The 13892-nt window shown below is 35.1% G+C and overlaps 1 protein-coding gene across 1 annotated transcript in view; it reads right to left on the minus strand.

The window, feature by feature from the left end:
- Positions 1-13892, minus strand: part of LOC149801431 (dmX-like protein 2) — a 212399-nt gene that overhangs the window by 123890 nt on the left and 74617 nt on the right. Inside the window, exons 13-15 of the mRNA XM_089955559.1 lie at positions 10404-10516; positions 6668-7387; positions 4051-4180 (exon numbers count right to left, since the gene is read on the minus strand). Coding sequence (XP_089811685.1) covers positions 4051-4180; positions 6668-7387; positions 10404-10516 — 963 coding nt within the window. The remainder of the gene's footprint in view (positions 1-4050; positions 4181-6667; positions 7388-10403; positions 10517-13892) is intronic.

Raw genomic sequence — 13892 nt, forward strand, 5'->3', positions numbered from 1 at the left:
ACATTCGAAACAATGAACCAGACTAGCATAGGCAATGTTATGACGGAGTAGCTTCCCCTAATATCGCGAGCTCTCAAGCGATTTCCATTGAGCTCAGCAGGCTGTCATCTAGATCTTTAATCTCAATGCATGTTCCACTAGAAAGTTGTTGTTGTTATAGGGTTTAACGCCATTTTTCAGCACAAGATAGGCTATACATGGCGGCCAGTATTAATGGTGGAGGAAGAACCCGGGAAAACCCCAGAAAGAACCACCGACCCACGAGAAACTACCGGCAAGCTTTCTCACGTATCCACATTTGCCGAGCCCGAGACTCGAACCCACCACTAGAAAGTGATCTCCAGATTAAAACGTCGTGCACTAAAAATCATTAGCGAAGAAAGTGAAAGAAGCAGAACACAAAAGAGTAACTGTGGATCTAACTTTGATGAAAAATGGAGAAAATAGTGCCCTTGACTGGAATACGGTATTCATACATTAGGATTACCGGTGTGACTTATGATCACGTGATTGCGAAGACTGCAAAAGTGGATAATCCTTTCTTGACAGGGTTTTAGAATTTTTAAAAATCTGCCCTCGTTTGCCACAAGATATCTGGAGAACACATTATAACCCAAGACATTCTTTCTCAACAAAGAAATCAGTAAACTTGCAGGGACAAATGCGTTATTTGGATTACAAAGTCAGCGGGTGATCGCAAATTTTGTTGGTTTTTAACTTTGCTGCAATAAAAGATAGATCTTAAAGTTCAAGTGTAACTTTTTAGAAAGAAGATGAATCATTATCCTCCTTGATATTTGGACAATTATGTTCTAGGACGAAGTAAAATGAAACCGATGATAGTACACATTTTATGAAAGGCAGTAATCTGATTGCCATTTTGTTAAAAAGATTTATTTGGCTTTTTGTATTGGCTTGTATGTACTGTGTTGGGCTATAATATTGCTTCATATTGATTATAAGGAGACTGTTAAAAGTACGACTTTAAAAGAAAAATGAACTAATAAAATTATTCTTTGAATGGACAATGCATTTGTTTGTTAATTGTGCATGTTGATTTGTATGTTTAGAGAAAGAGAGAGAGAGAATGTTGTGCAAGTTGCAATATCCTATTTCAAGCTGAAAAAGTACGAGTCATATGAAAATTTGTCAATACATTTTTGACCCCCACATTTTTTATTTGACCCCCAGTTCTGACACCAAGGTTGTTTTTTTTACCCTCAATTTTACACCCCTGGGGGTTATACTGCGGTATGGTAAATAGTAGTACCTTTTATCAAGCTTCTTTTAAATAAAACCTTCTTTCATTGGTTGTATACTTGAACTGTGGAATCCAAACTCTACACATGCCATCCACACAATTTTTGCATGGTTAAAGACACTGAACTCAAGTTGTCTACTGTAAACCGGTCATCTTCTTTCAGTCACTGGGACTTGGACATTTTACCACAAAGCTGATAGGTGCCTTTCTTGTCACAAATGCAAGCCATCCAAATAGTCTGGTCATGGTTTGTGGTATAGGATTTAAGATATTTGGTGGAATCTGTTTTCCTTCATGGAGTACTACAGATCATATTCTTTGACCTTTTGACACAAAAATCAATTGGTTCCTTTTTTGTCCCAATCCAAGCCATCTACAAAGTTTTGTCAAGGTATGTAATAGGAAATTTGAAAATGTTTTGTCGAAATTGTTTTGTTTTTCCTTCTTTCATTCCTGTGACCTATTACTTTTTACCAAGATGAACAGATATGTGCCTGCCTTGTTTCAAGCCAACCACAAAGTTCATTCAATGTTGGTGATTTTTCTTCTTAAAATCAAGGTTACTTTGCTATCTGACATTTTCGTACCCAAATGCAAGTGATTTAAAGTTTAATCATGGTAATTGGTATACAAGTCGACTTATTGTGCAAAAGGTTATCCTTCTTTTCATGCTACTGTACAATAATGATGAATGGATGGATGGATAGATGGATGGATGGACATCATAAAAATGAGATGCTCTGCTTTACGACGGTTATATAACAGAAGGGATTTGTTTCTTAAAGCTAAAACATAATAATTAATATCTCCTGGTGACATGATACTAGACAAAAGGAAAGGGAAAATCTATAAAGGTGAATAAAATGATGTTTTGTCTCGAGTGTGATACACCACTCCCTCGATAACTCGAACCCTGATAACTCGCAAACCCGCTTATAATATGGGGTCAGGATCCCATTTTTTAAACCAGGAAATACCCCAGAAATTGATCCCTATTCTTTGAACTTGAAAAAAATCATGATCAAAATCAGCAATGGAAACTTTGATGTATCTTTCGTTTTATTCTCGAAAACAGTAGATAGGACCTGGAAATTTGAATCAACACTATAAAAAATATAAAATTTAAAAACAGGTAGTACAATTTTTTACATTTTCTTTCCAAACGACATTCCTAGTACACCGCAATTAACAATATGTAAGGAAATTTTGATCAATGAAAATGTCACTTACACAGAGTGGAGGCAGTACTTAAATAAATAAATATAAATTAAATTTAAAAAATTTATCCATTGAAATTTGTGTTCTAGTTCCATATTTTAGTTCCTTTTAAGTGTAATCGTCATAAATGCAATGTGTTCTCTTGTAATTAAATGTAAAACGCATCAATCTACCATAACAGCTATGTCCACGAGCATTTCTCTAAGAACCTAATTAAGTGCCGACCGCGTTTTGATAACTGACTTCCAGAAGTATTTGTTGTATTGTTGCACTGAATTAAAAGCTGACCTCCTTTGTATTATCACATTAATTATGTCTTCTGAATCAAATAAAGGAGGTGGAATAAAAGAAAAGTTAAAAGGCAAGAAAGTCCTACAAACTCACTTCATTTGATCAATCGAACACTTATAAATGTTATTGTGTAACATAAATACCTTATATTATCTGACTCTTTCATAACTGTGATCAAAGACAACAAGGCAGCCAAGCGAACTGAATACTTCGCAAAATAAAGAGCATGCTTTCACAGATACGGACCATTGTGGGCAAGCGAGTTTTCGAGGGAGAGGTGTACCATATACCATTTTATAAGTCAAACTATTTTACTGAAAATTTGATTCATGCAGAGTAGGGGTCATCTTTATTGTGTGATACACAAAAGAAATTGATGATCTTGGGGTAATGTTAGAAACTAGAGATGTCTGCAGCACACCAAAATGCCGTGAATGCAAATATCTATGTTTCTATACCACTATTCCATTTCAGAAATGTGTATATGGTCCAAATTATCGTTATCCACTTAGGATGATATTCGTTACACATTATTTGTATTAGCATTTGTTTGGATTTTAAATATTAATGGTAAATTTAATATTAACCATGCAAAATAAAGTCTCCACCAATGATGCATACTGTGGGTACTAACAAATAAATATATTTCTTCCATTTCCATGCATTATCGAACAACCTCTATTTATATTTAAATATCTGTGTTATGCTTTATAAACGATGTTTGATGCAATAAAAGTTTTGAGCTTCCTTTTTTTCATAAGTTAAATTTCAAAGAATTACAGAGCTTATCATCGAGTATTTTGTCTTACATAAAGTGGGTCACACTCCCATTTTGATTTGTAAACAGAGATCTTTCCTAGTTATATCAAATTCCTAACTAGATTAGTAGTCCAGATGCAGATGCAACACGTGCACCACTACTGCCAAGGGATACTATTCAATTTTGTAACAACTAGTATTATGTGTCATTGATGTGCCCCATATTATCCTACTTTATTTATCAATTCATCATTTTTGGAAAATAAGCAAATATCAAAAATCTTGAATTCAAAAAGAGAAATATTTTATTCAGTTTTAACATTCTGTATTCCTTGAGATAAATTAAGTTTTTGGAAAAATTCAAGTTTTCTTTCTCAACAGATTCAAATATTCTTCAAAGATACACCTAACCTTGATAAAATTAAGAGGTCTTGAAGGTAAGCTCTCAGATTCAAGGATTTTTCAAGGCTGTACAAATCCTGTACATGAAGACATATGGCAAAAAAATACTATGTGCATACCTCTTTCTTTGCACTGGTCTCCATCAGAAGTGTTCTTGCATCTATAACAGCCTGGTAAAGACGTAACTGCATTCCATCTGACGCTACAAACAGTGCACTGGGGGAGTTGCTGAATGTACCAAATGATGTACTACAAAAAAACAAAAAAAAAGTATTGAGTGGAGCTTGGTTACTCACCTTTGTCTGTTTTCATGTCAATTTAACTTGGGTATCTGACTTTCATAAACATTGACACAAAACTTGAAATGGTAGATTATGATGTAAAAAGTTTAACTGCTCAAGTAGGCAAGACAAATAAGACAAGCACTCCTTGCACATCAGCAAGAAAACTCAGGATCTATGGTAATATTATTAAAATGTTCAGACTCTGCAGATTTTAAATCATGATATATCAATACAGCAATGAATCAACTCTACATTATTTTATTGTCATCCAAGATCTACTGCATTCACTTCACTCTCACTTGTTTCCTCATAATATTCCGACTAGTGTAAGGATGTGTGAGTGTGTGATTTGGACTTTAATGTAGCTTTAACAATTTCCAGTCACACTGCTACGATGTCTGCAGTGTGGCAGTTTATAGTGATGTCTGGCACTGGGGTATCATGTTGCAGACATGTAGCATCATGTCCCACCCAGTGACATCCTGACAATGGGGCGACCAATCCTAACACTAACCTTTTATTGCCAAGAGCCTAGCAAGGCAAATGTTAGTACCATTTTTAAAAGTCTTTGGCATGATTTGGCCGGGGTTCAAACCAACAACCTCCTGCATCTGAGGCAGATGTTCTAACCACAAGGCCAACAGAGTGGTCCAACTAGTGTAAGGGAAGACATGAGGGTTGATGTGAGGGCAATAGATCTTGGACTGAGGATCTTGATCACGATGACCTGAAGAGTGACAATCAATGTGATTCCATCAGTCTGATTCAAGTAAGTGATACAGACTTTGTCAAATGCACAAGCCAATAAATAAAAGCACTGACCTTGACCTCTCAAGCCCGAAATTGATAGGGTTTAAGTGTGGTAATCATAGATGACAAAGACAGAGTTATTGACCGTCAAGTTTTTCAGCAAAAAAGTGACAGGGTTCTTCTTTACCTCAGGTACAAAAACTATCTACAAAGTTTGGTAACAGTAACTGAGAGAGAACTCTAGTTATTTGTGCAGTAACCATGTTTCTTCTTTCAGTCATGGTGACCTTGAGTTTTTAGTTTTTGAGCCCAAAATTGATAAGGTTCTTCCTAACCCAAAGTGCAAGCCACATCCAAAGTTTGGAAACTGTAAATTGTCGAGAACTCGCTTTATTGTGTGGAAAGCAAATACGTAATGTAATGTAAATGGATGGGTAGACATTATAACACAATATGCTGTCTCACAGCAGACAAAAACCTCAACAAAAAGCTTTCAACATAGAATTGTAACATACATACTCACATATATACAGGTATATATGGTAAAACTGCTGATGCCATTATATGGATCTGGCTTATATACAAGTATATACGGTAACACTGCGTGATGCCATTATATGGATCTGGCTTATATACAAGTATATATGGTAACACTGCTGATGCCATTATATGGATCTGACTTACATACAAGTATATATGGTAACACTGCTGATGCCATTATAACTATGTCTCACCATATTTATGCAAGACAAGATAGAACTGTGTCTGGAATGACTGTTGCTTGTAAATTTAGTTCTAACCATACCAAATGTAGTTCATCCAATACTGATCTCTGTGACACTGATATCTGACCTTTAAGGCATATATAACAAAGAATCTTATGTCTTTCTATCTGAACCTGTATGGCAAGACAAATTATCTAATACAATCACACTTTTAGAATATATTCCCAACTCTCAAAACTCCAAATATAAGCTGATTCTAGCTGGAATGATGGACAAGAAAACAGATTAACAGACTTTGTGACTGGTGTCAGTGGTGAAGCTAGGGCCCTTACAATGGGTATGAAGGGCATATTAATGAGGTGTAAGGAAGGCATCAAGAAGCATAATTTCCAAGTAAATACTGGCAGCAATTTGTACTCAGATGAGTACAGGAGTATTCCCGACAATGTCCCTAGCTACTTCTCTCCCTACTGTAAGATGCATCACAGGAAGACAAGAAAAGCCAAAACTTTATTGGCTAGCATTAGAAATCAGTGGTTTCCCAACAGACAAGTATTGTATTGCATTCTGCATACTGGTTTCACTATAACTGACATGTGCCTCCTTCAATTATTGCCAGCTGCTCACAGCCTGATTTGTTTTTCGGCGACATGTGGATATTTTGGATCACCTAATATGACCTCGAGACAAACAGATATATCTGATTAACCAATTAAAGTCATCATGTTAGTGCCAAGTTGCCCCATTTTTCTTGTCAAGGACTCCAAGTGAGAACTGTACAACAGTAATGTACAAAAAAGGGACAGTTAAGGTCAAAAGATGGGGTAAATTTGCTACACTATTGTTTCACTAATATATAATTATGCAGAGTCAGTTTATAACTTTCCTGGGTATGGACCAAGCACATCAATCGTAAAATTTCTACTGACGTATATTCACTTTTGATACAACAAACCATGTCACTAATAGCAACTTACCTTGGCAGCAGAGTTGGCACCCAGGCCACATTTGAGAAAGCTGATATATTGGGAGAATTTATTCTAGCCAGCTCTATAATTCCTCCTGACTTTGACAAAGGTCCAACTGGGTCCACTCTCCACAATATCAATTCACTACAAAACTGAACACCCATTTTATCAGGTGACCACTTCTCATTTTCTTTGTTTTCCAGCCAAGAATTGCGGAGCCCATTTTTGGGCTTCTCACTATCTTTCTGGGATGAATCTTCTTCTGGAATGTTGTGATGAGATGTTGTAAGAAGAAGTGGAAGCACTGGGTGACAAGTGGCAGTATTGGTCCGAAATCTATGGCCGCATGCACGTGATGCATGAGCAACACTGACAACAGTGGTAAATTTGGAATTTTCTGTGAAACTTATCTGCCACTGATTCAGAGACCCATTTGCATGTTTGGAAATCATTAACACATTAGGAATCAGCATATTGTCATTTTGGCCTGCAGAACACTTCCCTGTAGCTGCAGACGAAGGTGCTACTTTTGCGTCCGTGGAAAATTTACTCTCTGACAATTTCATGACAGACTTTATATCCATTTTACTGTAGTTGCAGTACATAAGCAGATTGCTCGCCATAGTTCTGGCATCTGGAATAGGAATGGCATGGGGAAGCCTGGAAGAAAAGCTGATCTGTGCCTGACGGTAAGAGTAAGGAGTGTACTCATCCAACCAATCTACATGCCTGGAAAATAAAATAAAGTATTTTGACATAATCAGACCAATTACACTTGGCTAATACATTGGTCCTCTGTTTATATGGCCCCCCTCACCAGTGGCCATATCTTCTAAATGGGCAGTTTTCTCTGTATTAACGAGTTAATGTACAAAACTACACTTCTGTTGAGGCATGTAGCCAGTATTGAAAGCCACAAATTTCAAATTTATCCCTCACAATCAACCACATTTTATCATTGACCAAGAATAAAATGTGTTTTCTGCTGTACTGGTTTTAAAATTAAAATTGGCACGTAGTTTTTTTTAAAAACATTATATATGTTTAATGTGATTTTTTTAAACATAGCGGAAAAGTGTAGTGACAAACTGGGACAGTTGGTTGACCTGAAACACACTTTTTTGTTTGTCCTAATATGGGTCTAACCCCTCAATAAGTAATTCATGCAGTATGGTAAGTAATCTGATTATCTCTACCTATGTCTCTTTCCCAATGACAGGTTTTCATTACTAAAAGAAGTGTTGGCCAAAGTGGTATATACCATTACAGTTGATATTATATCATTATCTACAAACTCAGACATTAACAGGTTGGGCTCAACAATGTTTTGGGCTTCAAAGAGCTGTTGAATTTTTCTCTTTGATAATAATGACCAGAGGTAACTATCAAAATCATAACATGGACAACATAGGCTAAATACAGCTTTTGTGTTTTCACACACAGAGAAATTAACCTTGAACAAAACAGGGTACCAGACAAAGCCCAAAAAATCAAGTCAGGAAATGTATCACTTATTTTCTAAACAAGGCATTCCATCTCCACTACAAAAGTTACACTGACATGATTAAACTGCAGTTCTGTACAATTAGCAACATGTGAATAAATCATCACAAAACGTATCGACATGGAAAATTATTACTTTAGAAGAATAAAGAGAAGTTATTCAACTCAATGACAATGGAGGAGAGTTCAACAGCTTCTTTGCAAAAAATTATATGTTGGAAAGTCTCAAATAAACAACATAATAACAGACAAGAAAAATATTCTGCAGCAATGGGAAAATGATTTAAATTGGAAAGAGAATATTCTAAATGCAAAGCAATGTTTGCACCAAGATTTAAATGACATTTTTTCATGGTTTTGCAAAGTGCATTCTAACAATACCACACCTGCATTTCACACTTAAGAATCAAGAACTATTAATGTAAATTACTTGAAATAAATCTTAAGACAAAAAGAACCATTTCAAAATAAACATAAATAATAAACATTAGTTTTAAATGAGTATATTAATTGCTTTGAAGTTACATTAAACTTTCTTACTACATACACATACATTACTTCTCACAATCACAGTCCCCCTCTGGAAAGACCACCCATCTGATACGGCCACATTCCCTGTGCAAAAGCGGTGGCCATATAAAAAGGGGGACCACTCTACTTCCAATCTTGCAATCTACACTGGTTCCAAATGTAAGAATTTAACATACCAATTGAAAATTTGCTTAACTAGAACTATCTTCCTCAATACAAATGCCCTGTCACAGTGACATAAATACAGAAACAAGAACCAAGTAATCAGGTAGTGAACACACCATTGTGTGAATTTTATGAACAAATGGATTATATCAGTTACTGATCATATAAGAATTATCATCATGTAAAATTTCATCGCTCAAACTTTTTTAAGAACACTAAGAATAAAAGTCATCCAGAGATGACATGTACCCCAGTATCTAAATGTAAAGACTGGTGCTAAAAATACCCAATGACCAGCACTTTCAGATTTTATACTACTCATCTTAGTATGCTACTGTCTAGAACCATAATCTTGTATAGTATACATGCTACACTTTCCAACATAAAAAAGTAAGAAAAAAGCACCTCCAAGAACCTTGCTTGATATTTGTACCAAGTTTGACTGAAATACCTTGAATAGTTTGTGAGTTATGCTCTGGAAACAAAAATATTTATGAACAAACAGAGGAATTGACACAGGGATAGCAATATCTCCACCCCACCCCATTCTGCATACCAAGAATACTCTCAAGATGTGCCACAAGATTGAACAATTCCTTCATTGTGTTCCGCAAAAAATTTAAATGTTTGATTCCTGAATTAATGTTACTTCCATATTACATGTCTTTCTTAACAGACAGGCCAAAGTTTCATCAACATGAGTCTTAAGTTATATCAAGGCTTATGACACTTGATTGGTTAATTTTATGTCCAACTTTAATTCCAGCCAATCAGATCACTGGATTAAAAACTTGGTTTTAGGTTTAGACTTATGTTCTCTTAATGAAATTCTGGTCACATCTGCATATCTTCAAAACAGTGACTAATTACTGATTCCCTGCTATTTTAGTCTGTGTATGAAGAATTTAGTAAAAGGATGGAAACCCAGCAGTAACTTTAGTTTCATAAGTCCTTGGTTTGGTTTAAATCTTCAAAATCACCCCCACCCCCAAATCAATTTTCTCTAAATATTACTCTCTTTTAACAAGATGATCAAACATGATGATCCAATGGATATCAAAGAAATAATACTATTATATAATGTATAATCTGCTGGGTATCAAAGCTGATACATTAAGAAGGAATAACCCAAAAAAATCTAATTACATGTATTAATAATAATAATGATATTTACATGAACTTTTATAAATTACAATGATGTTTCAAAATGTTGATTTGAAGAAGAAAAAAATTGTTTAACTTCGTATGCAAGTTCACTCATGTGAATGTATCAATTAATGTATGCCATACCGGTCAGAAAAGCACTAGAAGAATAAGAGAATCTATGTTGGGGTTTGTACCAAGACATGGAAATCCCAGTTAAGGGGTTACATTATTTGTCTATCCACGAGGCTCTGCAGAGCATGGAGACAAAAAATGTAACCATGCCACTGGAAGATATAAATATCATGGGTCAGAATTAAAAATACATTATCCAGACCCTAGAGAAAAAGTTGTACCCCTCAAACATGATCAATATATCCTAAAAATATAATAAAGATCTTACCAAACCATGAAGCTTCCATCTATTGGGTGGATGCTGAACAACATGTCTGGATTCTGATGCCAATCCCTTAATAATATCTCAATTTTTCTGTCCAGAGCATCTACTAAGGAACCCTGTCATAAAAAGCCACATGTTTAACTTGTATCCAAATTAAAAAGATGTACATTATTTCCACCTGAAAAAGCAAGTATGGGCAATGGCTTAGTACAATCTAATGTTTACTGTGTACTGAAATAGAAAAAAAATCGAAAGACTGAAAACATTCTTAAAACTTAATCACAAGTCTGTTTGCTCTGTAGAGGCTTAGAAGCTAACTGAATATTGCAGAACCTGCATAACAAGGCCAAGATAAAAATATGTCTTGCCTACTGCCTGCCTTAAAGTTAGGGTAGGCAGGTCAGTTTTGTTCCTTTCTTTGTTTTATTGTTTCTTTTACCATGGGGGAAAAAGTGTTAGAGTCAGCAATGAGAACTAGGGATGGTCAGCCAACCAGAAACACATATTTTGTTTCTTTGGCCTAAGCATGCATATTTTTTTAAGCAAGTGAAGATCCGAAGACTTATGTTTTTTTTTAACATGCTACCATAAATAGTGAAAAGACAACAATACAACTATTTGGTTATCAATCAAATTCAACATAATGAATACAGATTGTAGTATTTAAAAAAGCAAAAAAAGAGGAAAAGACTAAAGATATAAATAGCATACTAATCACTAAGCACTGAACGAGGAATAGATAAACATTGTACTAATAACTGAACATTGAATCAGGAAGAGATAGTGTACTAATCACTTAGTACTGAATCAGGAAGGTATAAACAGTGTACTAATCACTTAGCCTTCAATCAGGAAGAGATAGTGTACTAATCACTTAGTACTGAATCAGGAAGGTATAAACAGTGTACTAATCACTTAGCACTGAATCAGGAAGAGATAGTGTACTAATCACTTAGTACTGAATCAGGAAGGTATAAACAGTGTACTAATCACTTAGCACTGAATCAGGAAGAGATAGTGTACTAATCACTTAGTACTGAATCAGGAAGGTATAAACAGTGTACTAATCACTTAGCACTGAATCAGGAAGAGATAGTATACTAATCACTTAGTACTGAATCAGGAAGGAATAAATAGTGTACTAATCACTTATCACTGAATCAGGAAGAGATAGTGTACTAATCAGTTAGGACTGAATCAGGAAGGTATAAACAGTGTACTAATCATTTAGCCTTCAATCAGGATGAGATCGTGTACTAATCACTTAGTACCGAATCAGGAAGGTATAAATAGTGTGCAAATCACTTAACACTGAATCAGGAAGAGATAGTGTACTAATCACTTAGGACTGAATCAGGAAGGTATGAACAGTGTACTAACCACTTAGCCTTCAATCAGGAAGAGATAGTGTACTAATCACTTAGTACTGAATCAGGAAGGTATAAACAGTGTATTAATCACTTAGCCTTCAATCAGGAAGAGATAGTGTACTAATCATTTAGTAATGAATTAGGAAGGTATAAATAGTGTGCTAATCACTTATCACTGACTCGGGAAGAGATCATCACAAAGCATTTAAGCTGGTACAGAACATCGTTTCATAGAGCAAATTTTACATTTCAGATCTCCACTGCTCCCAAGCATTACATTTGTGTGCTTGCGTGTGCATGCTTTTGTGCTTATTTTCTAGTTAAAAATAACTTTTTCCTTATCTGCCTTTTGTCATATACATGCATGTACACAATAACAGCATTAAAAAAAGGACCTGTGTCCCTTACTATACTGGCTTTAAAAGAGAAATTACTAGTCAAATATTTCATTAAAACGTGGATCACATCTTTGAACACATTTTTTGAAATAACCTTACATTCAATGACAAATCAGTGATACATAATATACCAACATAAGCAATCATTACTGCCACTACCTTCAATGACTCATAGATAATTACAATGTCACCACTATCACCACTACCTTACATGACTCAGCCATAGATAAGTACAATGTTACCACTATCACTACTACCTTACATAACTCGGCCATAAATAATTATGTTACCACTATCAACACTACCTTACATGACTCAGCCTTAGATAATTACAACGTCACCACTATCACTACTACCTTACATGACTCAGCCATAGATAATTACAATGTTACCACTATCATTACTACCTTACATAACTCAGCCATAAATTTTGTTACCACTATCATCCCTACCTTACATGACTCAGTCTTAGATAATTACAACGTCACCACTATCACCACTACCTTACATGACTCAGCCTTAGATAATTACAATGTTACCACTATCACCACTACCTTACATGACTCAGCCTTAGATAATTACAATGTTACCACTATCACCACTACCTTACATGACTCAGCCATAGATAATTACAATGTTACCACTATCATCATTACCTTACATGACTCAGCCAATGTTACCACTATCACAATTACCTTAATTGGCTCAGCCATAGCTAATTACAATGTTACCACTATCACCACTATCCTATATGACTCAGCCATGGATGATTACAATGTTACCACTCTCACCACTACCTTATGAGAATCACCCTAAGCTAATTACAATGTTATATATATATATATATATATATATATATATATCATCCCTACTTCACATGACATAGCTATACCTAGTTATAATGGTACCACTATCAGTTGTTCAGTTGTACCTTATACATCATAGCCACGACTAATTACAAGTTTCCAAAGAGTGTATTCTGTGACCACAATGAAAGAGAGCATACTAAGTGGCCAGATTAGGGAGGTTCCATTATACACAGGTTGGCTATCAGAAACTCTTACTTTTAAATACTTTTCAAATAACTAAAACTGAATGTTATACAGTTTATCTTACACAATGTTTTATTGATGTGATTATAAAACCAAAGATATTTCATGACCATGATTACATTCAGCTGTCAAAAATATATACATCATTTATTTTTGGCCAAAGAAACTTTTATGTTGTGGTCAAAATTATATTTTTATATCATGGCTAATTATTCATGATTTTCTTTCAGACTCGATAAGAGATTGACATGCCATGATGTGCTACACAAAATGTATCACATTTCCCTTCCACAACTGCATATATATGCCAAATATATGCCCTGACATTTGTGCAAGCAAAGAAGACCAATTCCATGATCTAGATTAGATGCTTGCAAAATTACCTTCAATTAATAGTTTTTAATCCCAAAATTCATCATAATTTTAATTTATGCCCTATGACTGCAAAATACCTGAGGCTATACAACCCCCTCCCTGCCCCCTCTCCTGATAATCCTCAGATCTGTGTTAGAATATAGTTGTGTTGTCTGGTATGTGTAATAAATCAAGGATGTTGAGAGAATCGAGATGGTTCAACACCAAGCATCAAGATTTATATCTGGCGACGACAAATCCAGAGAAGCAGGATGTGTCAGCAAAATGTTAACTGACCTGGCTCTATCAACACTCCAA

Source organism: Sinohyriopsis cumingii, chromosome 4 (assembly GCF_028554795.1).
Source record: "Sinohyriopsis cumingii isolate HCF-2022 chromosome 4, ASM2855479v2, whole genome shotgun sequence".
NCBI classification, from domain to species: Eukaryota; Metazoa; Mollusca; class Bivalvia; order Unionida; family Unionidae; genus Sinohyriopsis; species Sinohyriopsis cumingii.